The sequence below is a fragment of the Marmota marmota genome, unplaced genomic scaffold, assembly GCF_001458135.2.
Source record: "Marmota marmota marmota unplaced genomic scaffold, marMar, whole genome shotgun sequence".
In the NCBI taxonomy this organism is placed as follows: domain Eukaryota; kingdom Metazoa; phylum Chordata; class Mammalia; order Rodentia; family Sciuridae; genus Marmota; species Marmota marmota.
In genome coordinates, this window is record NW_025999945.1 from 7,662,232 (window position 1) to 7,685,559 (window position 23,328).

Genomic DNA, 23,328 nt, shown 5'->3' on the forward strand with positions numbered 1-23,328 from the left:
CCCCCGCCCCACACTCATCAGCATATGATTTTAACTGAAATCATTCATAACTTGGAAATAATTTATAGAATTCTATTAGATTCTTACTGTTTTAAGTGTAATATGTCATTATATTTAATGTCAACTCGTTACTCCCAATGTAAGGTTAAGTGGAATCTCCTTAACTACACAATTAAGTGGATTTTCGATTCTGGACAATTTTTTTTTTTTTTTTTGCCCTTAGTCAAGGACCACAAAACATTGCTGGAACTGTTGTTTCAGCTGAGGAAAAATATTGTTTACAAATTTATGTGAAAATGGAAATCTCACTTTTTAAAACTTTAATAGCACAAGAAAAATGTATTAGCATTATTTGTGATTCAAACAACTTAGTTGCTATTGAAATAAGTTTAACAAGTATGCATTGTTTTGTCATGGGAGAAGAGATGTCTCTAAAAGGTCCAAGGAGTTCCCCCCAAGAAGAGAAAGGGAATTCAATTCAGGACCAGCGGGGTTCTTGACAGACCTGGCAGAAAAGAATTTCAGCATTTAGCCAAGGCACAGATGAAGTTTACTTGGAAGCAGATGCACATTTAAGGGAGAATGAAGGCTACTTCAAGAGTGAGAAGTCCCTCCTTGGGTTGTGACTCCAATACTAATAGAGGGGTAATAAGGGGTCAGAGTAGAAGTAGAGTCAGGTGGAACCAGACAATTTTGCACCAGTTTTCCCTGTGCCTGGGCTTTTCCCTCATTTTACAAGAGTGTGGGCCAAGAGCATGTCACTAAGAGTTACAACTCTTCCTGAGTGCTTTCTGCATCTCAAGGGCTCATGACCATTTCCTCTGAGACCCAGTATATCTCTCTTTGTATCCTAAATCCCTATCTCATTTTACCTTGTAATTTTATGTTGCATCCATTATGCAACATTATCAAATCTGCAGAAAACCTATTTCTGAAGTCATTTAGTGTTTGAGAATGGTGGTTAAGGGGGATTCTTATTCTGGAAAAAAATTCAATCTTCAGTCTAAGCTCACAACATCATAATAAAACTTTACCCCTCCTAAACCACTGAATTAATATATGGTAGAATAAATCACGATAGTCAACTTCTGTTTCTGACAAAAATTTATGGAACTGATAATAAATAAATTCATGGTTGACATTACTTATTAAATAAATGACATTAAAATATTTTCAACCATTTAAAAATGTAAGAATGATTCTTGGACTGCAGGCCATAGAAAAACATGTCTGACTGGATTTGACCCTTGGACTATAGTTTGCTAATCCCCAATTTCGCTAATGATAATGCAAGATATTGGTAAAATTCTATATTTCAATATTTTTAATGTAATGAAATTCAAAATCCCCCTTTGCAATTTTCATTCACACTAATTGTAGTAATTGAAAACATGAAATTAAGCAATCTGATCATAAAGTTTAAAGATTTAAATCTGAGTATTTTTTTGAATCATAGTCTTTAACTCCACTATTTATTGCTGTAACACAGAGTTCGTCCAAAATTTTCATTATGAATTAACTAATTTGGTAATTGGCACATAATTTTCAAATGGTTTCATCTGAAAACCATTTGCACTGCAGGAATGGGTTAGATTATTCCTAACCAGATGAGTTTTCCAAAGATACAATTTTGCTATATATAAACAAATAAGTTTATATACTTCTTTGAAAAGGAGACTATTGGAGTACTTACAGGGGTTATATACCATCAACTAAAAGAATCAAATCCTTCATTTATTATTCAATGGTTGGCTGAGCTAGAGATTTTAGCTATGATGACATTTATAAGTAAATTTCTTTCAACAGTATAAACTTTACTCAGCATCTACTATAGCTATTTGGAATATGAACTATGTGAGAGCTCTTGTTTGTATGGTTTTTAAGTTTAGAGTGGTTTTTAGTCAATAGTATAATAAATTGGCTTAAATTTGTGTCCAAAATCTGGACATATTGCCCTTATGTTTCATAAGTCTGATGTGAACCCTGACCCCTGTAAGAGTCTCATCTGTAGTCATGCTTAGCAATTCTGAAAAATCTACTTTAGAATTCTCAAAACTCTTCTCCCTACACAAAAATAAGCTGCTTCCTAATATCATGCCTTTTTGGAGCATAATTCCCCAAAAATTAAAATTGTTAAAATTCTTAACAACACAAATCGCTTTTGGGTATCTGTTTACTTACCACCTGCAATGAAAAGCCAGAAATAAATTAGCTTTTTCATATAATTTGTCCAGCAAGTAGTAAGCCACATTACAATATACTAAGCAATAGAATGTATAGATATTACCTTTGTAAATGCTAGTTTCTGTTTAGGACCCATTCCTTCTTTTACCTTCAATAAGCATTCTTTGTAAACTTGCCTGCAATGAAAAGCTTTCGTTTTCTGAGCAGTATTTTTTTTTCACTCAATTCACAGCAGTATCACTGTGATGGTTAATTTTATTTGTAAACTCATCCATGGAGGCCCAGATATTGGGTTATATTATTATTCTGTATGCAACTGTAAGTGCATATCTGGATAAGATCAGCATTTTGATAAGTAGACTGAGTAAAGCAAGTTGACCTTAAGATTGGTGGTCCTCATCCAATCAGTTGAAGATGAATACAATGAAAAGAGAATTCCCTCAATAAAAGAGAATTCCTCTGCCTGACTGCCCTTGAGCTGGAACATTAGCTGTTCCCTACCTTTAAACTCCAAATAATGTCAACTCTTTCTGAGTCTTCAACCTGCCTGCCTTGCCTGGACTAGAACTGCACCATCAGCAATCCTGATTCTCAGACCTTTGGGCTCAGACTGGAGCTTACACCATCAGCTCTCTTAGGTTGCCACCTTGCTGACTACAAATCATGGGACTTGTGAGCTTCCATAATTACTTGATGATTTAATTTTCTCTTCTCTCTCTCTCTCTCTCTCTCCATACTTTGGTTCTGTTTCTCTGGAGAACCCTACTATAATCACTTATTTTACTTGAATTAAAAAAACCAACTGTGTTTAAATTACAGTCTTTTTCTCTCCATTCACTAAAATCATCAACATGTATCTTTTCCACTTACCATAGTTCTTCCTTTGATTTCTTCCATAACAACTTTTAAGTTGTATTTTTAAATTAATTTATTTACCCTAATTTGTTATGTATGACAGCAGAATGCATTTCAATTCGTAGAAAACATATAGAGCTCAATTTTCATGTGTCTGGTTGTACACAAAGTAGAGTCACACCATTCATGTCTTCATACATGTACTTAGGATAATGATATCCATATCATTCCACCGTCATTCCTACCCCCTTACCCGCTCCCTTCTCTTCCCTCCCCTTTGCCCTATCTAAAGTTCCTCCATTCCTCTAATGCTACCCACTCCATCCACATTATGGATAAGCATCCTCATATCAGAGAAAACATTCAGCATTTGATTTTTTGGAATTGGCTTACTTCACTTAGCATACTATTCTCCACTTCCATTCATTTACCTGCAAATGCCATGATTTTATTCTCTTTTCATGCTGAGTAATATTCCATTGTGCATATACACCACAGTTTCTTTATCCATTCATCTACTGAAGAGCATTTAGGTTGGTTCCACAATTTAGGTAGTGTGAACTGTGCTGCTATAAACATTGATGTGACTGCATTACTATAGTATGCTGGTTTTTAGTCCTTTGAGTATAAACCAAGGAGTGGGATAGCTGGGTCAAATGGTGGTTCCATTCCCAGCTTTCCAAGGAATTTCCATACAGCTTTCCTTGTTGATTGAACCAATTTGCAGTCCCACCAGCAATGTATGAGTGTGCTTTTCTCTCCACATCCTCACCAACACTTATTGTTGTTTGTATTATAAATACCTACCTTTCTGACTGGAGTGAGATGAAATCTTAGAGTGGTTTTGATTTGCATTTCTCTAATTGCTATAGATGTTGAACATTTTTTCATATTTTGTTGAATGCTTGTATATCATCTTATGAGAAGTGTCTTTTCAGTTCCTTGGCCCATTTATTGATTGGGTTATTTGTTTTTGTTTTTGTTTTTTGGTGTTAAGATTTTTGGATTCTTCATATATCCTACAGATTAGTGTTCTATCTAATGTGTGTGTGGTAAAAATTTGCTCCTAAAATATAGGTTCTCTATTCACCTCACTGATTATTTCTTTTGCTGCGTAAAAGCTTTTTAGTTTGAATCCATCCAATTTATTGATTCTTGATTTTATTTCTTGTACTATAGGAGTCTTATTAAGGAAATCGGGGCCTAATCTGACATGATGAAGATTTGGGCCTACTTTTTCTTCTATTAGGTGCAGGATCTCGGTTTAATTCCTAGGTCCTTAGCATAAACAGCTTTTATAATGTTGAGATATGTTCCCATTATCCCTACTTTTTCTAGTGTTTTGAACATAAAGGGGTGCTGTAGTTTGTCAAATGATGGTTTGGCATCTATTGAGATGATAATATGGTTCTTATCTTTTAAGTCAATTGATGTGATGAATTACATTTATCGATTTCCGTATGTTGAACCAACTTTGCATCCCTGGGATGAACCCCACTTGATCGTAGTACACTCTTTTTGATATGTTTTTGTATTTGATTTGCCAGAATTTTATTGAGAATTTTTGTCTCTATGTTCATTAGAGATATTAGTCTTTGGTTTTCTTTCTTTGGTGAGTCTTTGGTGTTGGAATCAGGGTGATATTGGCCTCATAGAATGAGTTTGGAAGTGTTCCCTCTTTTTCTATTTCATGAAATAATTTGAGGAGTATTTGTATTAGTTCTTCTTTGAAGGTCTTGTGGAACTTAGCTGTGTATCCATCTGGTCTTGGGCTCTTCTTGGTTGGTAGTCTTCTGGTGGTATCTTCTATTTCATTGCTTGAAATTGATCTGTTTAACTTTTATATGTCATCCTGATTCAGTTTGGGCAAATCATATGACTCTAGAAATTTGTTGATGCCTTCCATATTTTCTATTTTATTGGAGTACAAATTTTCAAAATAATTTCTAATTATCTTAAATATTTTTAAGGTGTCTGTCATGATATTTCCTTTTTCATCATGGATGTTAGTAATATGATTTTTCTCTCTCCTTCTCTTCATTAGTATGGCTAATGGTTTACCAATTTTATTTATTTTTTTCAAAGAACCAGCTTTTTGTTTTGTCAATTTTTTCAGTTGTTTATTTTGTTTCAATTGCATTGATTTCAGCTCTGGTTTTAATTATGTCCTGTCTTGTACTGCTTTGGGGTTTGATTTGTTCTTCTTTTTCTAGGACTTTGAGATGTAATGTTAGGTCACTTATTTTTTGACTTTTTCTTCTTTGAAGGAATAAACTCCATGCAATTAACTTTCCTCTTAGTACTGCCTTCATAGTGTCCCAGAGATTTCAATATGTTGTATCAGTGTTCTCATTTACCTCTAAGAATTTTTTAATCTCCTCTTTAATGTCTCTTGCAACCCATTGTTCATTCAGTCACATATTATTTAGTCTCCAGGTGTTTGCATAGCTTCTATTTTTTATTTTATCATTGATTTCTAATTTCATTCCATAAAGATCTGATAGAATTCAGGGTAATATCTCTATTTTTAGTATCTGCTAATAGTTGCTTTGTGGCATAATATATGTTCTATTAGAGAAGGATCCATGTGTTGCTGAGAAGAAAGTGTAATTGCTTGTTGATGGATGAAATATTAGTTAAGTCTAAATTATTGATTATATCACTTAATTCTGTAGTTTCTTTATTCAGCTTTTGTTTATAAGATCTACCCAGTATTGAAAGAGGTGTGTTAAAGTCACCCAGAATCATTGTGTTGTAGTCTATTTGACTCTTGAATTTGAGAAAAGTTTGTTTGATGAATGTAGATGCTCCATTTTGAGGGGGGATATATTTATAATTATTATGTCTTGTTGATATATGGTTCCCTTAAGCAATATGAAATGTTCTTCTTTATCCCTTTTGATTAACTTTGGCTTGAAGTCTACTTTATTTGATATGAGGATGGAGACCCCTTCTTGTTTCCATAGTCCATATGAGTGATATGTTTTTCCCCAACCTTTTACCTTCAGTCTATGTATGGCTTTTCCTATGAGATGAGTCTCTTGAAGGCAGCATATTGTTGGGTCTTCTTTTTTAATACCCCTCTTTGATGATTTTCATTGTTGTTTTTCATTTTTTCCTCATGGAATATTTTGCTAAGGATATTCTGTAAATTTTTTTACCTTGTTTACCATGGAAGGTTTTTATTTCATCATCAAATCTAAATCTTAATTTTGCTGGATATAAGATTTGTGGTTGGTGTCCATTTTCTTTCAGAGCTTTGTATATGTTGTTATAGGATCTTCTAGTTTTCAGGGTCTGGGTTGAAAAAACTGCAGATATCCTAATTGAGTTTCCTCCTATATATAATCCTATTCCTTTCTCTTGTGGCTTTTAAAATTCTCTTCTTATTCTGTATGTTAGGAATTTTCATTATAATGTGCCTTCGTATGGATCTGTTGTAATTTTGTACATTTGGTGTCCTGTAAGCCTCTTGTATTTGATTTTGCAATTCATTTTTCATGTTTGGAAAAAAATTTGATATTATTTCATTGAATAGGTTGTTCATTCCTTTGGTTTGGAACTATATGCTTTCTCTGTCTCAATAATTCTTAAATTTGGTCTTTTTATGTTATCCCACAATTCTTGAATATTCTGCTCATTATTTCTTACCATCTTCACTGTGTGGTCAACATTCTTTTCAAGATTATATATTTTGTCTTAATTGTCTGAGGTTCTGTTTTCCAAGTTATCTAATCTTTTGGTGATGATTTCTATTGAGCTTTTAATTTGATTTATGTTTCTTTCATTTCAAGGATTTCTTTTTTGGGTTTTTTTCAAAACCTCTCTCCTTATTGAAGTAATTTTTTGCTTCCTGTATTTGCTTATGTAACAGTTTATCAAAATGATCTTTTGCTGCCTGCATTTACTCTCTTATATCATCCTTTAATTCACAGACCATTTTAGTTATGTACATCCTGAGCTTCTCCTCTGTAATTTTTTCTGTTGTACTAGCCATGGATTCTAATAATGTAATATCTTGGTTTGTTAGGGGCACTTTCTTCCTTTGTATTTTCATGTTGTTCATGGGTCTTCCCTTCTAGCACTGTGGATCTGAGGCATTACAGTTTTAACCCTAAGGCTTATAGTGTCCCTGCAGGTTTCTAAAACCTCTCCTTTAAGGGAGAGAACAGTGTGAATACATCCCAATACAAACAATATGCAGCCTTAAACCAAATAGTTGCTATTAAGATGTTTATAGTTTTGTCACAATATACAGAAATGGGAAGTTCAATTATTATCTACATTATAAACAGTAGGTTTGCACAAAGGTCTACAGTTTCTGATGGTGGACAATGAGAGAACTGGTGGTAAGGTGTAGGATGAGATGTTGAGAGGGTAGGGGGTGAGGATATAGAGTTATTAGATCTTAGAAAGTGTGAAAGAGAAATCTAAAGAAGTTGGTTAGTAGCAGGAGAAGAGAGAGAGAGTGATTTTGGGGAGACAAGTGGAAAGACAGTAGAGTACAAAAACCAAGCAAACATAAATATTAAGAAAAGTAAAAAATGTAAAAATAGGAGATAAAAGAATATACAATACCACGGTAATACACCATTCAGACATCTCAGTCCTCAGTAGCCTAATTCATAACAAGTACTTCGTTTCACAAATGTTGGGGATGTGAGGGCGGGAGGAGAGAGAGAGGGGGGAAAAATCTCAAAAAAAGATGCAAAGATTGTTTTGTTTTTTCTTTTGGAGATCAGTATCTTTCTAGCTTCCTTTCTCACCCAATAGGTGAATGAGGATGGTAAAGTTCTTAAGGTGGGAGGGTTGTTTTGGGGGGCATAGGCCCTGGAGGTAGAGTATAGTACTTGCTGGTCCCCTATGGGAGACTGCATCCCAAGGATCTCCTTTGGGGTCCATTCGTGTGATGTGGGCACCTGGCCTTACCTTCTTATATCGCCTATAGATCTCACAATTCCTGGTCTCTAATTTAGTCTCTAAACTGTGTCTCACTCACCCCCTCCCTTTCTACTTCCCAATCAGAAACCTTTCTCTTAAGAGGTCTTGTGGGCTGCGCTCTGGGGGCTGCACACCTGTTGCAGAGTGCTGTTTTATACTGGGCAGTTCAGGACTTCGTTTTGCCAGCTAGGATCAGCTGTGTAGCCACTGACACTGTGCCAGGTTAGCAGCTGCTAGGGAGAGGGTGCAGTTGGGGATTTTGGGTAACTTGATATTGTTTCTAAGCCCCAATCAGTATTCTAAGCTGGGAGTTGCCCCAACTAAAGATGGCGATGAAGGCATCCCAAAATGGAGGTGGCTGCTTTCAGCGATGGAGTGTCAGGTCCAGTGGGGCCAGGCAGTGGTGATGAGTAGCATATTCAGAGATGCAGCTCTGTGACATGCAGTATTGTAGCTGGTAGATGTCACAGGACCAAGTAAAGTGTCCCCAGGTGCAGGCTACCACATGTAGGGGACTGTGGCATGGTTGTAGTGCCACAAGACGGAGGGGACTGGAGGAGCCCCATGTTGATAGATGGGGGTCCACGCGGGAATGGCAGCCAGAATTCCCACGTGGGCTGTGGCTGGGATTCCTGCACCAGTGAGCGGCCAAGAGTCCTGCACAGGTGCTAATGCCAGTGGTCCTACTGGTGCACCCGGAGGACCTGTGTGGACCTGTAATTTTTTAATCACAGGCATATTTTGTATTCTAAAGAAGTGAGAATAATCTCTAATAATCAAAGAATGTTATCATGCTAATTTTTTATAACATAGAGGTCTTCGTCTGTCATTTTCCAAGTTTGACATTAACATAGGTATAAAAATACTTTGTTTTCAAAATATACTTCACTTTCATCTTAATAATACTGAAAATAAAACTCTCTAAAGCTGTATGCAAGGATAGACTACTCCAGCACATAAAGTGAGAAAACTGTCACTGACATCATTATTACATCAGGTCAGTAATAATAAACACAAGTTTCTGGGGGAAGGTAAGAAGGTGAGGGAAGAATTACTCCTGGATTGGTGTGAGAGTCTCAGTAGAGTTCTAGTTTTATGTCTTAGTGTAGGTCCTCTGGGGAAAAGTTGGGAAGATAGTTGACTTCACAGACTTCCCTGCTGTTTCGTAATTAGATCAAATGTAATATCTGCCTGGTGGAAAGGAATCTTTTTTTAGCCTCCCCAAGAACTCCTATAAACACCCCATCATTTGGAATAGAAGAGAAAGGTTTTGTTTGAGTTGCTGCACATCATGTCAGTGTCTCATACACATAGTCCAGTGACTTTCCAGCTAAATCATTATGGAATTTAATAATTTAATAGTGCTGCAATTGTGCTGACATGGGTATGAAGTTGAACAAGAAGTCATGGGTTTGGTTATTCAATTGAAAACTTTTGACTAAGCACCACCTGCTTTGTGATGTCTCTGGATATGCCCTAAGACCTCAGCATCATGTAACTCCTCTACTCCATGCAGCAAAAGCATTACCTCTTCCAAGAAATCATCCTTTTCTCCCTCCAAGTCTTCCAAACTTCCCCCTCAGTCTGGGAGAGAAAACCCTTCCCAGTGCTCCCAACATATCTGTGCAAATCAAGTAGTGCTTTCTTGCCTGGCTCCTCCTCAGTCTTAAGCTGCAAGAGGACACAAGCTAGTGGAAAGCTTCTTGGCTGACCCAGGAAGAATGAACCATATGAAAGGAGAATAAGACTAAAGACTAACCAAGATCTATAGGTCAGTCCAAGAAAGCAAGGTCTTTAGAGAGAATGAGAGGGGATCAAAGGTTACTTTGAATACAAAAAAAAAAGAAAGAAAGAAAGAAAAAGAAGAAGAAGAAAGAAAAAATTCACCTTCTTAGTTTGTATCCATCCCATTTATTGACTCTTGATTTTAATTCTTGTGCTATGGGAGACTTATTGAGTTGGGGCCTAATCTGACATGATGGAGATTTGGACCTACTTTTTCTTCTAATAGGAACAGTGTCTCTGGTTTAATTCCTAGGTCTTTGATCCTCTTTGAGTTAAATTTTGTGCATGGTGAGAGATAGGAGCTTAATTTCATTTTGTTGCATATGATTTCTAGTTTTCCCAGCACCATTTGTTGAAGAGGCTATCTTTTCTCCAATGTATGTTTTTGGTGCCTTTCTCTAAGACAACTGTAGTTATGTGGGTTAGTCTCTGTGTTCTCTACTCTGTACCATTGGTCTACCATTCTATTTTGGTGCCAATATCATGCTGTTTTTGTTACTATTGCTCTGTAGTATTTGTTACTATTGCTCTCTGTAATATAATTTAAGGTCTGGTATTTGTCTAGATTTGGTCATATGTGAAAATGCCTGTGTACTCCCACAAAAATCAATATTTTTTTAATAAAAAGCAATGGGTTTATCTTTTGACCTTGTTTCATTTGTGCAAGTAATATTTTTATTTAGGAAATATCAAGTATTGAAAAAGACAAAATACTACTTCTTTACAAAAGTCATTCAAGAGGAAAAAAATGCTTCCACAGGAACAGATTCCTCTTCACACTCTCTTGTGTAATCAATAAGAAAACCAATTGAGACCAATAAGTAAAGGAGTACTACCTCAACATGTGGTCCACAAGAGGAAGACTTCTTGTGTACTGTTTGTGATCAGTAAATGCAGAAAGTGAAAATGTTTAGAAATAGCATTGATACATCGTCCCACTATAGAAGCTGGCTACTCTTATTTCAGTTGGTTAGGGGACAGTTCAGATGATGTCACACTGAGGAGTCGCAAAGGGTTGGACCTGCTTACTGGTAATGCATAAGAGACCACATGCTGGCAGGTGAGAGAGGAGGAGACTGGTCCTTTGTTGCGGATAGTCTGGGAAACACTGACAGTAAATTATACAGTAGTTTCACAATTTTATGTTGTCGGATAATTGATCTACCAATCTTCAATTTACACAAAATTCAGAAAAGTGGAAGCATCGAGTGTGTGGTATATACTTTGTATATTTTTTCAGATGGAAAACTGTAAAAACATTTCAGTTTCGTGACTATCAAACTTGTCTGGCTAGGCCAACTTTGGCGTTCACTGCTCATCCTAGGGAGAGCCCTGCCATCTCGTGGTGGAAGCTGTTAGGTGTAACAGAGAAGCGCTTATCAGTTCTGACTGCAAAAATACTTCTTTCAGTCCTTTTTTGAGGTCTTAGAGTTTGTGTGTTTCTCTCTCTCTCTCGCTCTCTCTCTCTCTCTCTCTCTCTCACACACACACACACACACCCCTTCCCGTTAAATCTATTTTAAACTTAAAATTCTATTTTATAACGCAATGGACTTTGGAGAAAGGAAAGAAAACTGGATTACTACTCTTTACACGGCGCAAATGTCTTGTTCGTGGTAAATGCCCAATCGCTGCCGTACGGGTGCATTTTGAATAACCCACTTTCTACATGGTAAGAGGGATGTTGGGAGATTTGAACCCCTCCAGAAGGAACCAAACATTCTCACAAGACAAAGAAGGACTGAAGTGAATCTGTTGATTTAAACATGCTAATTTTTCTGGCGCTTGAAGGCAAAGAAAGTCTCAGCGCATCCCGGAAGTAGTCATTCCGAGAGAGGGGCGGGCCGTGCCGGTAAACCACAACTCCCAGCATGCCCCGGGGCAGGCCGAGGGCTGCGCAGAAGCGCGCGCGGGCGCTCACGGAACTTCAGCATGGCGGTGTTTGCAGATTTGGACATAAGAGCGGGTTCCGACCTGAAGGCTCTTCGCGGACTCGTGGAGACTGCCGCTCATCGTGAGTCTCCCTGGCCTCGCGGGTCGCAGCGCCTACCCCTCGCTCGATAGTTCTGCCAGTTCTCGTTCAGATCTCCTGGGGTCTCTGGGATGTCACTAGAAGCTGATGCTGTTACCCTAATCCCTGGTGTGGGAAACTCAAAAGATTCTAGAGGAATTTTAAGCAGTCCTGTTCCTTTTTTTTTGTAATATTGAGGGAACAGGCCCAAGGAGGGCAAGGGATTTTCGTAGGGCCCCATAGCTGATGTGTGGCAGATGCCAGGGCTGGACTCCTAATGTGCTTTTAATCAGTCCTTTCTGACTCTCAGTAAAGAGTCTAAGCAAGTTCTGGAGACTGGGGCACAGTCAGGGAGTATGGAGAGTCAGAGAATGGAGAGGACATAGGAGTTTTTAAAATTTGGAACAGTAATACTTAAGAGGGATGGTAGATTGGGCACAGGACATACGTGACAGGAGAGAATGGGAAACATGGCTAGAATGTCAGTGTTATTCATGTTTGAGTCAAAGGGAAGCTAAAGCCCAAGAAATGAGACTCTGTTTTAATTATTATAGTTTATCACGGGTTTTATCTCTCTTAGACTGTAAAGTATGGGTATAGAGGAGATCAAAGAATAAAGAGGTTGGTGCAATAACATCCATTCCTAAGAGAACAGTCTCAGGTCCTTGTGAGAGCTGATTATTGCTATTTCTCAGAAGTGACGCTAGAAACCATCACAATCCTCCTGTGTAGTGTAAGTCATCTTTAGATTGCTTATAATAATTAATATGATGCAAATGCTGGGTAAATAGTTGGTATATGCATTGGTTAGGACATAATTATAAGGGGGAAAAGTCTGCATAGTACAGTCACAGCCCATTACCTACCCCACCCCACCACCCCCTGAAAAATATTTTCTGACCATGGTTGGTTGAATCCAAAGATTCAACTGTATCCACAGAAAAAGGACTCTTTCAATTGCAGCTATTAATTAACATTTCCTCTCTGTACTTTGCTCATCAGTAGAATGAAGAGGGTAGACATAATTCCTGGAACCATTTAGCACTAATATTTTTTTTAGCAGTTTCTATAAAATAAATTTTCCTGGATGTAACTTCAAGTATTACCTTCTCAATGAATCTTTTCCTAATGTTGTCCCCTTAATGAATACATGAGCTTCTTTAGAAATGGACCATGTATTCTTCTGTTACCTTATGCCCAATATAGTCAATCAGCAGGTAGTGGTACATGACAGTTACTCAGTTAATGAGTGGAGTAAGCAAACTGAACATCTTTTTAAAAATACACACAGAAAAGAAACATTATAATGATTTCTTTAGAGAATCACCCAGTTTAAAATATGCTTGAAAGACATGTCATTTATGTGCAGTATTAGTCATTCTCTATTTCTTTTTTATTTTTAATGCTTTTATTATTGTCTTATATATTACAGTGGGGTTTATTTTGACATCATTATAAATGCATAAAATATAATTTGCTCCATTTTAATCTTCAGTACTTCTGCTTTTCCTTCCTTTTTCCTCCCCTGATATACTTCCTGTACTCTGTTGGTCTTCCTTCTATTTATTTAATGTTTCTTTTCTTTGGGGGGGGTGCCATTATAGTTATTCATAAAAGTGGAGTTCATCATGATATATTCATATGTGCACATTTCCTCCCTTTTCTAATCCCTCCTTTCTCCCTTTTGATCTCCTTCCTTGACTCCACTGTTCTCCCTTCTATCTTCTTGAGATCCCCCTTTTAAATTTCTAGCTCCCTCATATAATAGTAGTTTATTTAAAAATGAAATGAAAGGCTGGATGCGGTGGTGCATCCTGTAATCCCAGTGGCTCAGGAGGCTGAGGCTGGAGGATCACAAGTTCAAAGCCAGCCTCAACAACTTAGTGAGACCCTGTCTCAAATTAAAAAGGGTTGGCCCTGGGTTCAATCCCTGATACCTGGAAAAAAATATGAAATACAAGGTCATTTCAACTTATGAGTCAAAAGGCAAAAGACTATGTTTTAGTCTGTGGAAATTTTTAAACCCTAAAGAAGACAAAGCCCCCATTTTTAGTTTATGATGTTATATAAGAAACCAGAGATAAGCTTCAGATATAAGATATATGAATTTAAGAAAATACACCAAAGACTGATTGGGGAATTACTCCTAAGATGCCAGATGAAGAGTACTCTAGGAGAAAGTTTTGTGGGAAAACAGTTTTCTTGACATTTCTGAAAAACAAGGACATTGTTTAATAACCAAATGATATCCTAAATGGTATAAAAAATTTTAGCATAGACTTGGGAGTGGTAAAGAAGAATGGGAAGGAAGTATGGTTGGTTGATTTGACTGGGTGAAAAGCAAAGACCAAAGTATAGGAATATTTTTGTTTTTAAATATTGCTTTCTCCAGGGGCTCTTTTCTGCCCCCACCCTGCAACCATGTTTCATTCTGCTGGGTTTTCCATAGAACCTTTCCTTAATGACAACAAAAAATTATTTACATATGATGACTTGTTTAATTGCCTTAATTCTCCAATGAAACATAGGATGAGAACTGTTTTATTTACCTTGTGTGCTCAGTGCTTGGCTTAGGGCCTGTCAAGTAGTGAAGGCTCCATAAATATGTGAAGGAGGAAGGAAAGAAGGAAGTTAGACAAACTGATGATAGGAAGACCACAATTTGGCATCACCATGCATTATTTTGAATATTAATAACTTGTCATCCCTTTGGTTTAGATAACTTAAAGATTAGAGTTATGATTTAGATGCATCTTAAGTAGACCAAATGTCCAGAGCAATGTTAACTGTGAGGAGGAAGGTAAAGCAAGCTGCTGGCCTCAAAGAATTCCCAATCTGCTGATGGTAGGCAGCTGAAAAGGAGAAGTGGGTGGTGGTGTGATGAAGTCATCACTCCCATCTGTCCTTAGGAGAGGGAGGAAATAGGGTGAAAAGCAAAAGAAATGAATGATAGTAAAGGTAATAGTGAAAGGTGTTAACTTGGTGTGATGAAAATGAACATAGGGACATGAAAGAGAGTGTTGATTAGAAAGAGCACAAAGTTAAAAGGCTTTAGTATCATGCCACCAATACGTCATAGTAGTGAAAGCCCTGACTATGTGACTAGCAGTGTTATAAAATACTTTTTGTATATTATCTCATTTAATTCTTATGATCAGCATATGAAATGAGTGCTGTTATTATCACTGTTTGACAGATGAAGAACCGAAACTACAATTAAGTAACTTATAAGAGGTAGTGCTTAGATTTGAAAGGAGACAGCTTAGATTTGAAAGGAGACAAAGTTCCCACCATAACTGCTTTGCTAAACTGCCTCCTTTTCTTTTCCTTTTTTCTTTTTTTATTTCCCAGTACTGAGATTCAAACCTGTGTGTCTGACCATGTGTTTGTGTTGCATAAATGAAGAGCTAATAGATGTTTCAAGGCAGTTTTTCATGAAAACTTATACAAGTTGAGAATCCCTCATCAAAAATGCTTGTAACCAGAGTGTTTTCAATTTGAGAAGTTTTCAGATTTTGAAATATTTGCATAGGCTTTACCAACAATCAAAAAGTTTTAGATTTTGGATTAGGGATACTCAACCTATATTCTCTTCTCTTTTGTCCTCAGCTCTCAACCCCCATACCCTCTTAAAGAGCACAGTGAATGGCATTATGCTTTTAAACTGTGACCCTCTCTCCCATTTCTACCTTCCAGCAGTAGTTCAGCATGTATAAACCCATCACCTACAACACGGACCTGCTCACAGAAGAGACCAACTTCTTTGTGATCAAGTTGGATCCCAGCAAAGTGTTTAAGAGCACTCCTAGTCTTGGCATAGAACCAGAATGGGCCTGTATGTATAGGAAAGAAAATACTTAAGTATTTCTGTTTTTCTTTTCAGTTGGATATTCAGTTGTTGCCATCAATCATGTTGTTGACTTTAAGGAAAAAAAACAGGTAAAATAAGATTTCTGAAGTTATAAGTTAGGAGATATTATTTATGTTCATCCTGGAATCATGGAAGCTGCAGATAAGCATTTGTCTTAAATGTACTGTCTTTGTGTACTATTATTTTACGTTAACAATTGAGCTGATGTTTATTTGTATAAAATGATTGAGATTTTTGTGAAGTATTTTGCCATGGTGTAAGTACAGAAAGTTGATTTGATGTTATTTAAGTCACTGTCAATAATGTTTAAAAGTGCACTGTTATCAACGAAACTGTTATTACAATATTTTATCTTTTATTGTCTTAAATTCTTAAGCACATTAGTAAATGTATATTTCTCTTTAGGCCAACAACTTTATCTTATAGATTACTTCTGCCTAAAAATTAGTTTTTGTCCCTTTTATTCACTGATGTTCTTAGCTGCTTCTCTGATCTTTTGTTTCCTTCCTTAAAAAAAAGAAGAGGTTATGTAGTCTCCTGAATACAAGAAATTAGCTTTCTTTCTTTAAAACAATGTATGTGAACCCCATGTCAAGTTTTCCATTTTGCATTGTACCTTTAACATGTACAATCTAAGATGACTGTTTGTCATTTGTTTTAGGAAATTGAGAAACCCATAGCTATTTCTGACCTCTTCCCAGCTTTCCCAATTGTACAGGTAGGTTTTTTGTTGTTTAAGAAGTATAATATCCTGAAATAATCTTTTACTATTGATTTGGTACTTCTTTCTTCGTTAATCTTCCTTCCTAAAGTCCTACAACTTTTAAATTATCTCATTATATAGTTAGATATGCATACATCATATTTTTATCTTTCTGAATTATAAACTCAGAGAACTAGGCTTTATTGATCTTTTCTATTCCTTATAGCTAGTCCCTTTTAATGAGTTCTTTCTGCTGGTAAAGAGGAAAATCAGTTTTAGTTTTATACTTTTGATATTTTTATTTATAGGGAAAATCAAGACCAATTAAAATTTTAACGAGATTGACAATTATAGTTACCGATCCATCTCACTGCAATGTTTTGGTAAGTTAATTATTTTTTCCTTTTCTTTTGGCCTTGTAACCTGTATTGAATGGTAAACATTGTTGCATTTCATCTCACCCCATTTTTACATCTCCCCACCACATTCATGACACTTACCTGCTTTCCTTATTCTTAGAATTCACACAGTATAACATGTTATATGTTACTTGTGGTGAATGTGTAAAGATAACACAGTTAAGAATTCCATGTCAACTATTAGTCATTGAACTCATCATATGAACCAGACATAAAGTGGGTGCTGGGAATATTGCTGTGAATAACACAGACATGGTCCTTGAACTTATAGAGCTTATAAGTTTAATTGATAAGCACTGAACAATTAATTATTTCAGACGTGAGGAATACCTTTAAAGGGGAAGTGGCAAATAAAGGATGCTCTGGGAGTGTATAACCTTAATAACTTATTCAAACTGAGGCCAGAAGAATCAGTAAGGGTTACCTAGGAGCCAAGCAAGAAAGTGTGTTTCTGCAGACAGCATACAAATGCCCTAAAACAAAGGAAAACTGTGTTCTAGGAAGTGAGAAAAGACCTGAAGGACTGAGCCTTGAGAGCTGGCTACCTCCTAACAGGAGGCAGGGAGGTACAATGCAAACAGGCAGGGAGGCTTAGGTGACGATTCCAAGAACAGTGGGAAGTCCTTGAAGCCTTTAACCAAGAGAACAAGATTATGGGGTTTGCTTTACAGAGAATATATTAGAGGAAGTAAAGGAGAGGGGAATTTGAGAGGCACGAAGGAGGGAGGATTGAGACTCCCTGCTAAGAGTGTGATATGGGAAGAAGAGATCTAGAACAGTCCTGAGGAACTTCACCATTTAATAGTGAAACAGAGGATGAACCAAGATTGAAGTTGGAAAAGGAACTACCCTAGAAGTAGGAAGCAATGAGGAAAGAAAATGGAAAGTAGGAACAAAAGGTGAGTAGGTAGCATCAATATATCAGAGTAGTCAAGCAGGAGAAGGGCTTAAAAAAAGTCAGTTGGATTTATTCATGAGAAAGTCATTGGCAGTCTTAGCAGAAACCATTTCCATCAATATGATTGAGATAGAAGAAAATACAAATAGTGTGTGCTGCTGACTTTGCATAGGAATTTGACCCCTTTATATATATATAAAGATTTTGTTAAATGGGAGAGATTCATGTGATAAGAAAGATCATCACGTGTGAGAGAGAGAAAATGAATCCCTGAGAAAGTGAGCTGTTTTATCTTTAGCAAGAACTGACACTTCCATGGTGGAATAGGAATGATGAAGGACAGACCGACTCACTTTATAACACTTGACAAAAGAACTTGTGAGAAGCCCAGTTTTGATATTTTATACAGCTATAAGGTAACATTTTGGTTCTCTAGGTCCAGATGGACATAAATAGAACTGACTTTTGATAGGACGGAAAGACTTTGATTTACTCTTGTTATCATGAACATCCTAGTGGCTCCTTTTTGTCCCCCATCCCAAGTGGAAATGGGCAAGTGGAGAAGAGAATCCTGATCCTAGCTTTTTCCAGAACCTTTAACCTGCCCTATCTTAGCCCAAGTTTGTCCAGTATGCCCTCTTACCTGCTTAAGCAAGGCACTGGCTGCTTCTCTTAAACTTTGGTCTAACTTGTATTATGCTTTGCCTTTTCATGAAGAAGAGGTTGTAAAATTTTAAAAGGTACCAACATACAAAGAAGAGCTGTCACACTTTATTCTAGCATTCAGAGATTGTACATTTGAATATATATTTTCCAATCTTTTCACGTTTAGATACATACATTATAGGTTTGAGACTGTCTTTACTGATGTATTCTCCTGTCCTAGAACTCTCAGGTGTTTATTTGTATTTATATTTTTTGATGCTATTCTTTTTGTATCACATACATTGCATAGTACACATGAACTTAGTCTTGTATATTTTTTGTCTTGGAAAAAAAAAGGTGAATTCCATTGAGGACAAATTTATGTCCTAGTGATTTTGTATCCACATAGTAGGTGCTCAGTGAATGTCTGGCAAGCTCATTCACTAGATTGTAAGATCAAATAGTGGATACAGTGCTGTATGTCAGACACAATGTTTGGTCTACAGATAGGGAAGACCACAATTTAGCATTGCTGTGCCTTATTTTGAATATTAATAACTTGTCATTCCATTGGTTTAGATAACTTAAAGATTAGAGTTATGATTTAGATTCATCTTTAATAAACCAAATGTCCAAAGCAATGTTAACTGGTGTACATTTAAAGCATAACAAGTGTAAGAAGGAGGAGGATGATTAGTGGGTTAGGTGTTAGTACCTAATTCTCATGTGCTTTTCTGCCAACATACAAAGCAAAACAGAAAAATCAGTAGCACATTAGAAGTGTTATGTGATTGAAATGTAAGTGTAGCTAGATCACTGTGCAGAATTCCATGTATGTATATTTTTTGTTACTGTATTAATAACATTCTTCTGTCACTAGAGGGCTACTTCTTCAAGAGTCCGGCTGTATGATATTGTTGCAGTTTTTCCAAAGACAGAAAAACTATTTCATGTAAGTAACAATTAAGTAAAAGAAACGAATTCCATTTAACAAATTTGATATATGCCTTTGCAGGTGACATGTTTTATCCCATCTGAAAACTGTTAGGATTTTTCATTTACAGTTGAGCTCTAGAATTTCAGAGGTATATTTGAGGGGATGTGTGGTTTTTTGTTTTGTGTGTTGTTTTATCTAGACAGTTTATGGGCTCAGTTTGAAAGAGCCCATCGAGTTTTTCCCTGTTGATTTTTTTTTTTTTTGGTACCAGGGATTGAACCCAGGGGCACTTAATCCCTGAGCCACATTCCAAGCCCTTTTTATTTTTTATTTTGAGACAAAGTCTCACTAAGTTGCTTAGGGCCTCTCTAAGTTGCTGATGCTTGCCTTGAACTTGAGATCCTCCTGCCTAAGCCTCTCCCGTTGCTGGGATTATAGGCATGTGACATCATGACTGACTCTCCTGTTTCTTTCTTTTTGCTACATTCATTCAAAACTTCTCTTGGATAAATATTGGTCCATCACCCTCTAGCTCTAAAATCACTTGAGTTTCTGCCCTTCTTATTCAACTGTTGCCGAAAATGGAAGAAAAGGACATGAAAGCTACACCCTCTGTTTCAGCTTCCACCTTTGCATGCTCTGAGGTTCTGCCCATATGCCAGTATGATTGTCAGCCTTTAGTCTTCCAGAAATTCTTCATAATCTATCATCTGCTAATATGATTTCTTTTGCTATTCTGAGAGCCTTTATGAATTGAATTCCTTTTGACTTTTAAAATTGCCATTTTGGTACCTTTGCAGGAAAGAAAGGAGCTTAACATGTATACTCATTTTGTCAACTTGAGATAGATGACCCTGGGCATTTTCAATTATTATAGTAAAGGAAAAAAAATCAACTGTAATGTCGTTTTTCAGGAATATGTTTCAATGTGTAAAATGAGGTATAACTATTTTTAGAAAGTTTTGAAAGTTATCTTTATCTGTGCTCAAAAAAGGATCCATCTGCCAGAGGTATATCTGCCAAAGGGGAAAAAAAAAATACTGGTCTTAGATGTTTTAATTTTACCTCTGTTCTTTTTTAAGCAAAATTTGTTCTAAAATTGTAATTTTGTTGTTGTTGTTGTTGTTTGTCTTAACTTTATCTAGTAGATGGAGCTATTGACTAGAGTCTGATGTGTGATAGGTTTAGTTTTTAAGGAACACTGTGAATTCTTAATTATATAAATGGAGGGAAACACCAAAACTTATCCATAGATACCTATTCTCTTTTGGTAGCATTTTTATAAAATGCAAAATTATAGTAATTCTCAATAACTTTGTTTCAGTTAAAGGGATGAGTAGAGTAGTTTTTAGACATCAAAGATCTCTATGGAAGTTTTAAATCAGTCATGTTTCATCCTTACCAGTAGGTTTACAGTTGAGTCTGGATATTTGATTTTTCAGGTTCCACAAGTAAAGTGTGATTCATTACTGAAATCACTGTATAAAGAGGACCATGGACTTTGCAAAATTGTTAAGCAACTGCAACTTAGTTTTGTTATTAAGTAGTAACTCAGCCATGGCATAGACTAAAAAAGTTGATCATATACCATGTTTTTTGTTTTATAATTGATTTCTTGAATTAATTTTGAAGATCATATAATTTATGTTTCCATGACCCTTTACTAGTGATTAGGGAAACAAAATAAGTAACATTTTGGCTAGAAAAAATGTACTTATACAACCTTCCAAAGACTTTTATGTGTTTATTTCTTTAACTTATGCAGCAATCTCAGGATAATTAGGCTGAGTATTTACTACTATCCCCTTTTTATAGAAGTGAAAACTGAGACTTAAGCTAAATGATTTGCTATAAATACCCCAGCAAGTATGTAATAGAGGTAGGACTTAGATTTTAGATTATAAATATATATGGCAGTTTTAACTTATTCATTTATCTTATTACTTTCTTCTTCTCAGACTATTCAAATTTGAACTTGCTGAAAAAATGCTTTATGGTGATGGATGGAACAGTCAGAAATATTTTGGAAATGGAAGATATATATATAAAATATAAAAAATTCACACAGTAATTGTTTGGAACTGACTGACATTCCAAAAGTTACATGAGAACAGTTTTTAAAATTGGAATATCTCCATATAAATCATACCCATTCTTCAGTTGAAGTTAGAATTCTTCCTATTTCCTGGAGAAAATAATTTAAAAAGATATCTTCCTTCTCATTATAAAGGTTTTGTTAAGTTTTTCATGGTTTATAGTCAGGTCAGGTGCAAGCAGTATGTTGTTTGATAGGTTGCTTTCCATAAGTGATTTGTTTTGTTTGCAAGTTTATTACCCAGAATTTTAATGGATATTCAGATAGGTTTGATATTCTAAAAGTTAGGTCTCTAATATGAGTCATAACGTGTTTAGATTTTATACTAGAAAGTATTGATATATATGTGTACTTGTATATGTACATTTAATAAGTAATTACTTATTAAGTAATTAAAAATAAATAAAAATGTATATATACAAGTACACGTATACATCAATATTTTCTGGCATAAAATCTAAACACTTTAAATAGCATCATTTCCATAGGAAATAGCATACTGTTTTCCACAGCATGGAAGATGTCTCATAAAAAAGAAACTCTGTTCCCTTAGCTTCTCCAGGGGATAAGGCAAAGATTAAAGATCATCACAGAGAGTGGGTCTACTGGCCATGCCTCCTTGGGATCAGGGACAACCGTGGAATATTACAGAGAGACAGAGAGTTGCCTAGTACGTTTAGGAGCTTCCAAGTCATTTATTCCCATTTAAGATTAAAGTAACTGAGCAGGATAGAGGAAAACTCAGGTTATTTACTCCAGTAGACTCTGAACTGCTTAGATTAGGCACCCTATCAGTTTAAAGAAATATTGAGCCTACTTTTCCAGTATGTGTCTGTTTCTTGAAAGTATTTCATGTTCCAATATGCCAGTGCGCTTTGCAAAATATACATATAAAACAAATTTTAGGAAAGTGAATTAAGAAATAAATGAAAATAGAACTACTGTTTTTTTCTCTGCTCCTCAAATCTATGCCTTCTCTTTGCAGGGCACTGTTATAGAGTAACATTCAAGGCCATTTTCTCAGGATATGGTCTTCTAGCTTCAGATTTTCCTGTGATATTTGTTAAAATGCATATCGTTAGGCTCAACTTATTGAATGAATCATGGGAGATGGGGGCCTGGTAATCTTCACTTTTAGTACATTTTTTAAGGGGAGTTTTGTGACCTCTAACATTGAGAACCACTGTTCATGATCATCTCTTTTCCTTTGTAAGCCTGACTCTCCCTGGTATACTGTTAATCAAAAATTCCAAAGTATATTATCCCAACATCCATGAAAGAAGCTTAGGGGCTACAGTGCACTACGAACCCCTACCCTCCTATTCCCTTTGTGTCATAAAGGCAAAGATGTATGTATTTTTATGGAAATATGTTTTCTTTGTCGTAGGAGTCCCTGGTGCACGTGCATGTGTGCACAAACACACAAAATGTATATGTATGTGTATACACACACACACACACACACTTCACATATATGTATGTGGCTAATTAATATGAATTCATATGTAATCTATCATTTTTCAGAGAAAGCTATTAGAAGATTCTTTTATCATTTATTTTATTTTTTTAATAATTTTTATTGTTGGTTGTTCAAAACATTACATAGTTCTTGATATATCATATTTCACATTTTGATTCAAGTGGGTTATGAACTCCCATTTTTACCCCGTATACAGATTGCAGAATCACATCGGTTACACATCCACTGATTTACATATTGCCATACTAGTGTCTGTTGTATTCTGCTGCCTTTCCTATCCTCTGCTATCCCCCCTCCCCTCCCCTCTTCTCTATCTACCCCATCTACTGTAATTCATTTCTCCCCCTTGTTTTTTTTTTTCTTCCCTTTCCCCTCACTTCCTCTTGTATGTAATTTTGTATAACCCTAAGGGTCTCCTTCCATTTACATGCAATTTCCCTTCTCTTTCCCTTTCCCTCCCACCTCTCATCCCTGTTTAATGTTAATCTTCTTCTCATGCTCTTC

The 23,328-nt window shown here is 36.1% G+C and overlaps 1 protein-coding gene across 1 annotated transcript in view; it reads left to right on the forward strand.

Annotated features, from left to right (window-relative positions):
- Positions 1-11,623: 11,623 nt before the first annotated feature.
- Rpp30 (ribonuclease P/MRP subunit p30) overlaps positions 11,624-23,328 on the forward strand; it is a 32,436-nt gene continuing 20,731 nt past the window's right edge. Inside the window, exons 1-5 of the mRNA XM_015500112.2 lie at positions 11,624-11,779; positions 15,660-15,715; positions 16,309-16,365; positions 16,659-16,733; positions 19,193-19,264. Of these exons, the coding sequence (XP_015355598.1) occupies positions 11,698-11,779; positions 15,660-15,715; positions 16,309-16,365; positions 16,659-16,733; positions 19,193-19,264 (342 nt within the window). The 5' untranslated portion in view covers positions 11,624-11,697. The remainder of the gene's footprint in view (positions 11,780-15,659; positions 15,716-16,308; positions 16,366-16,658; positions 16,734-19,192; positions 19,265-23,328) is intronic.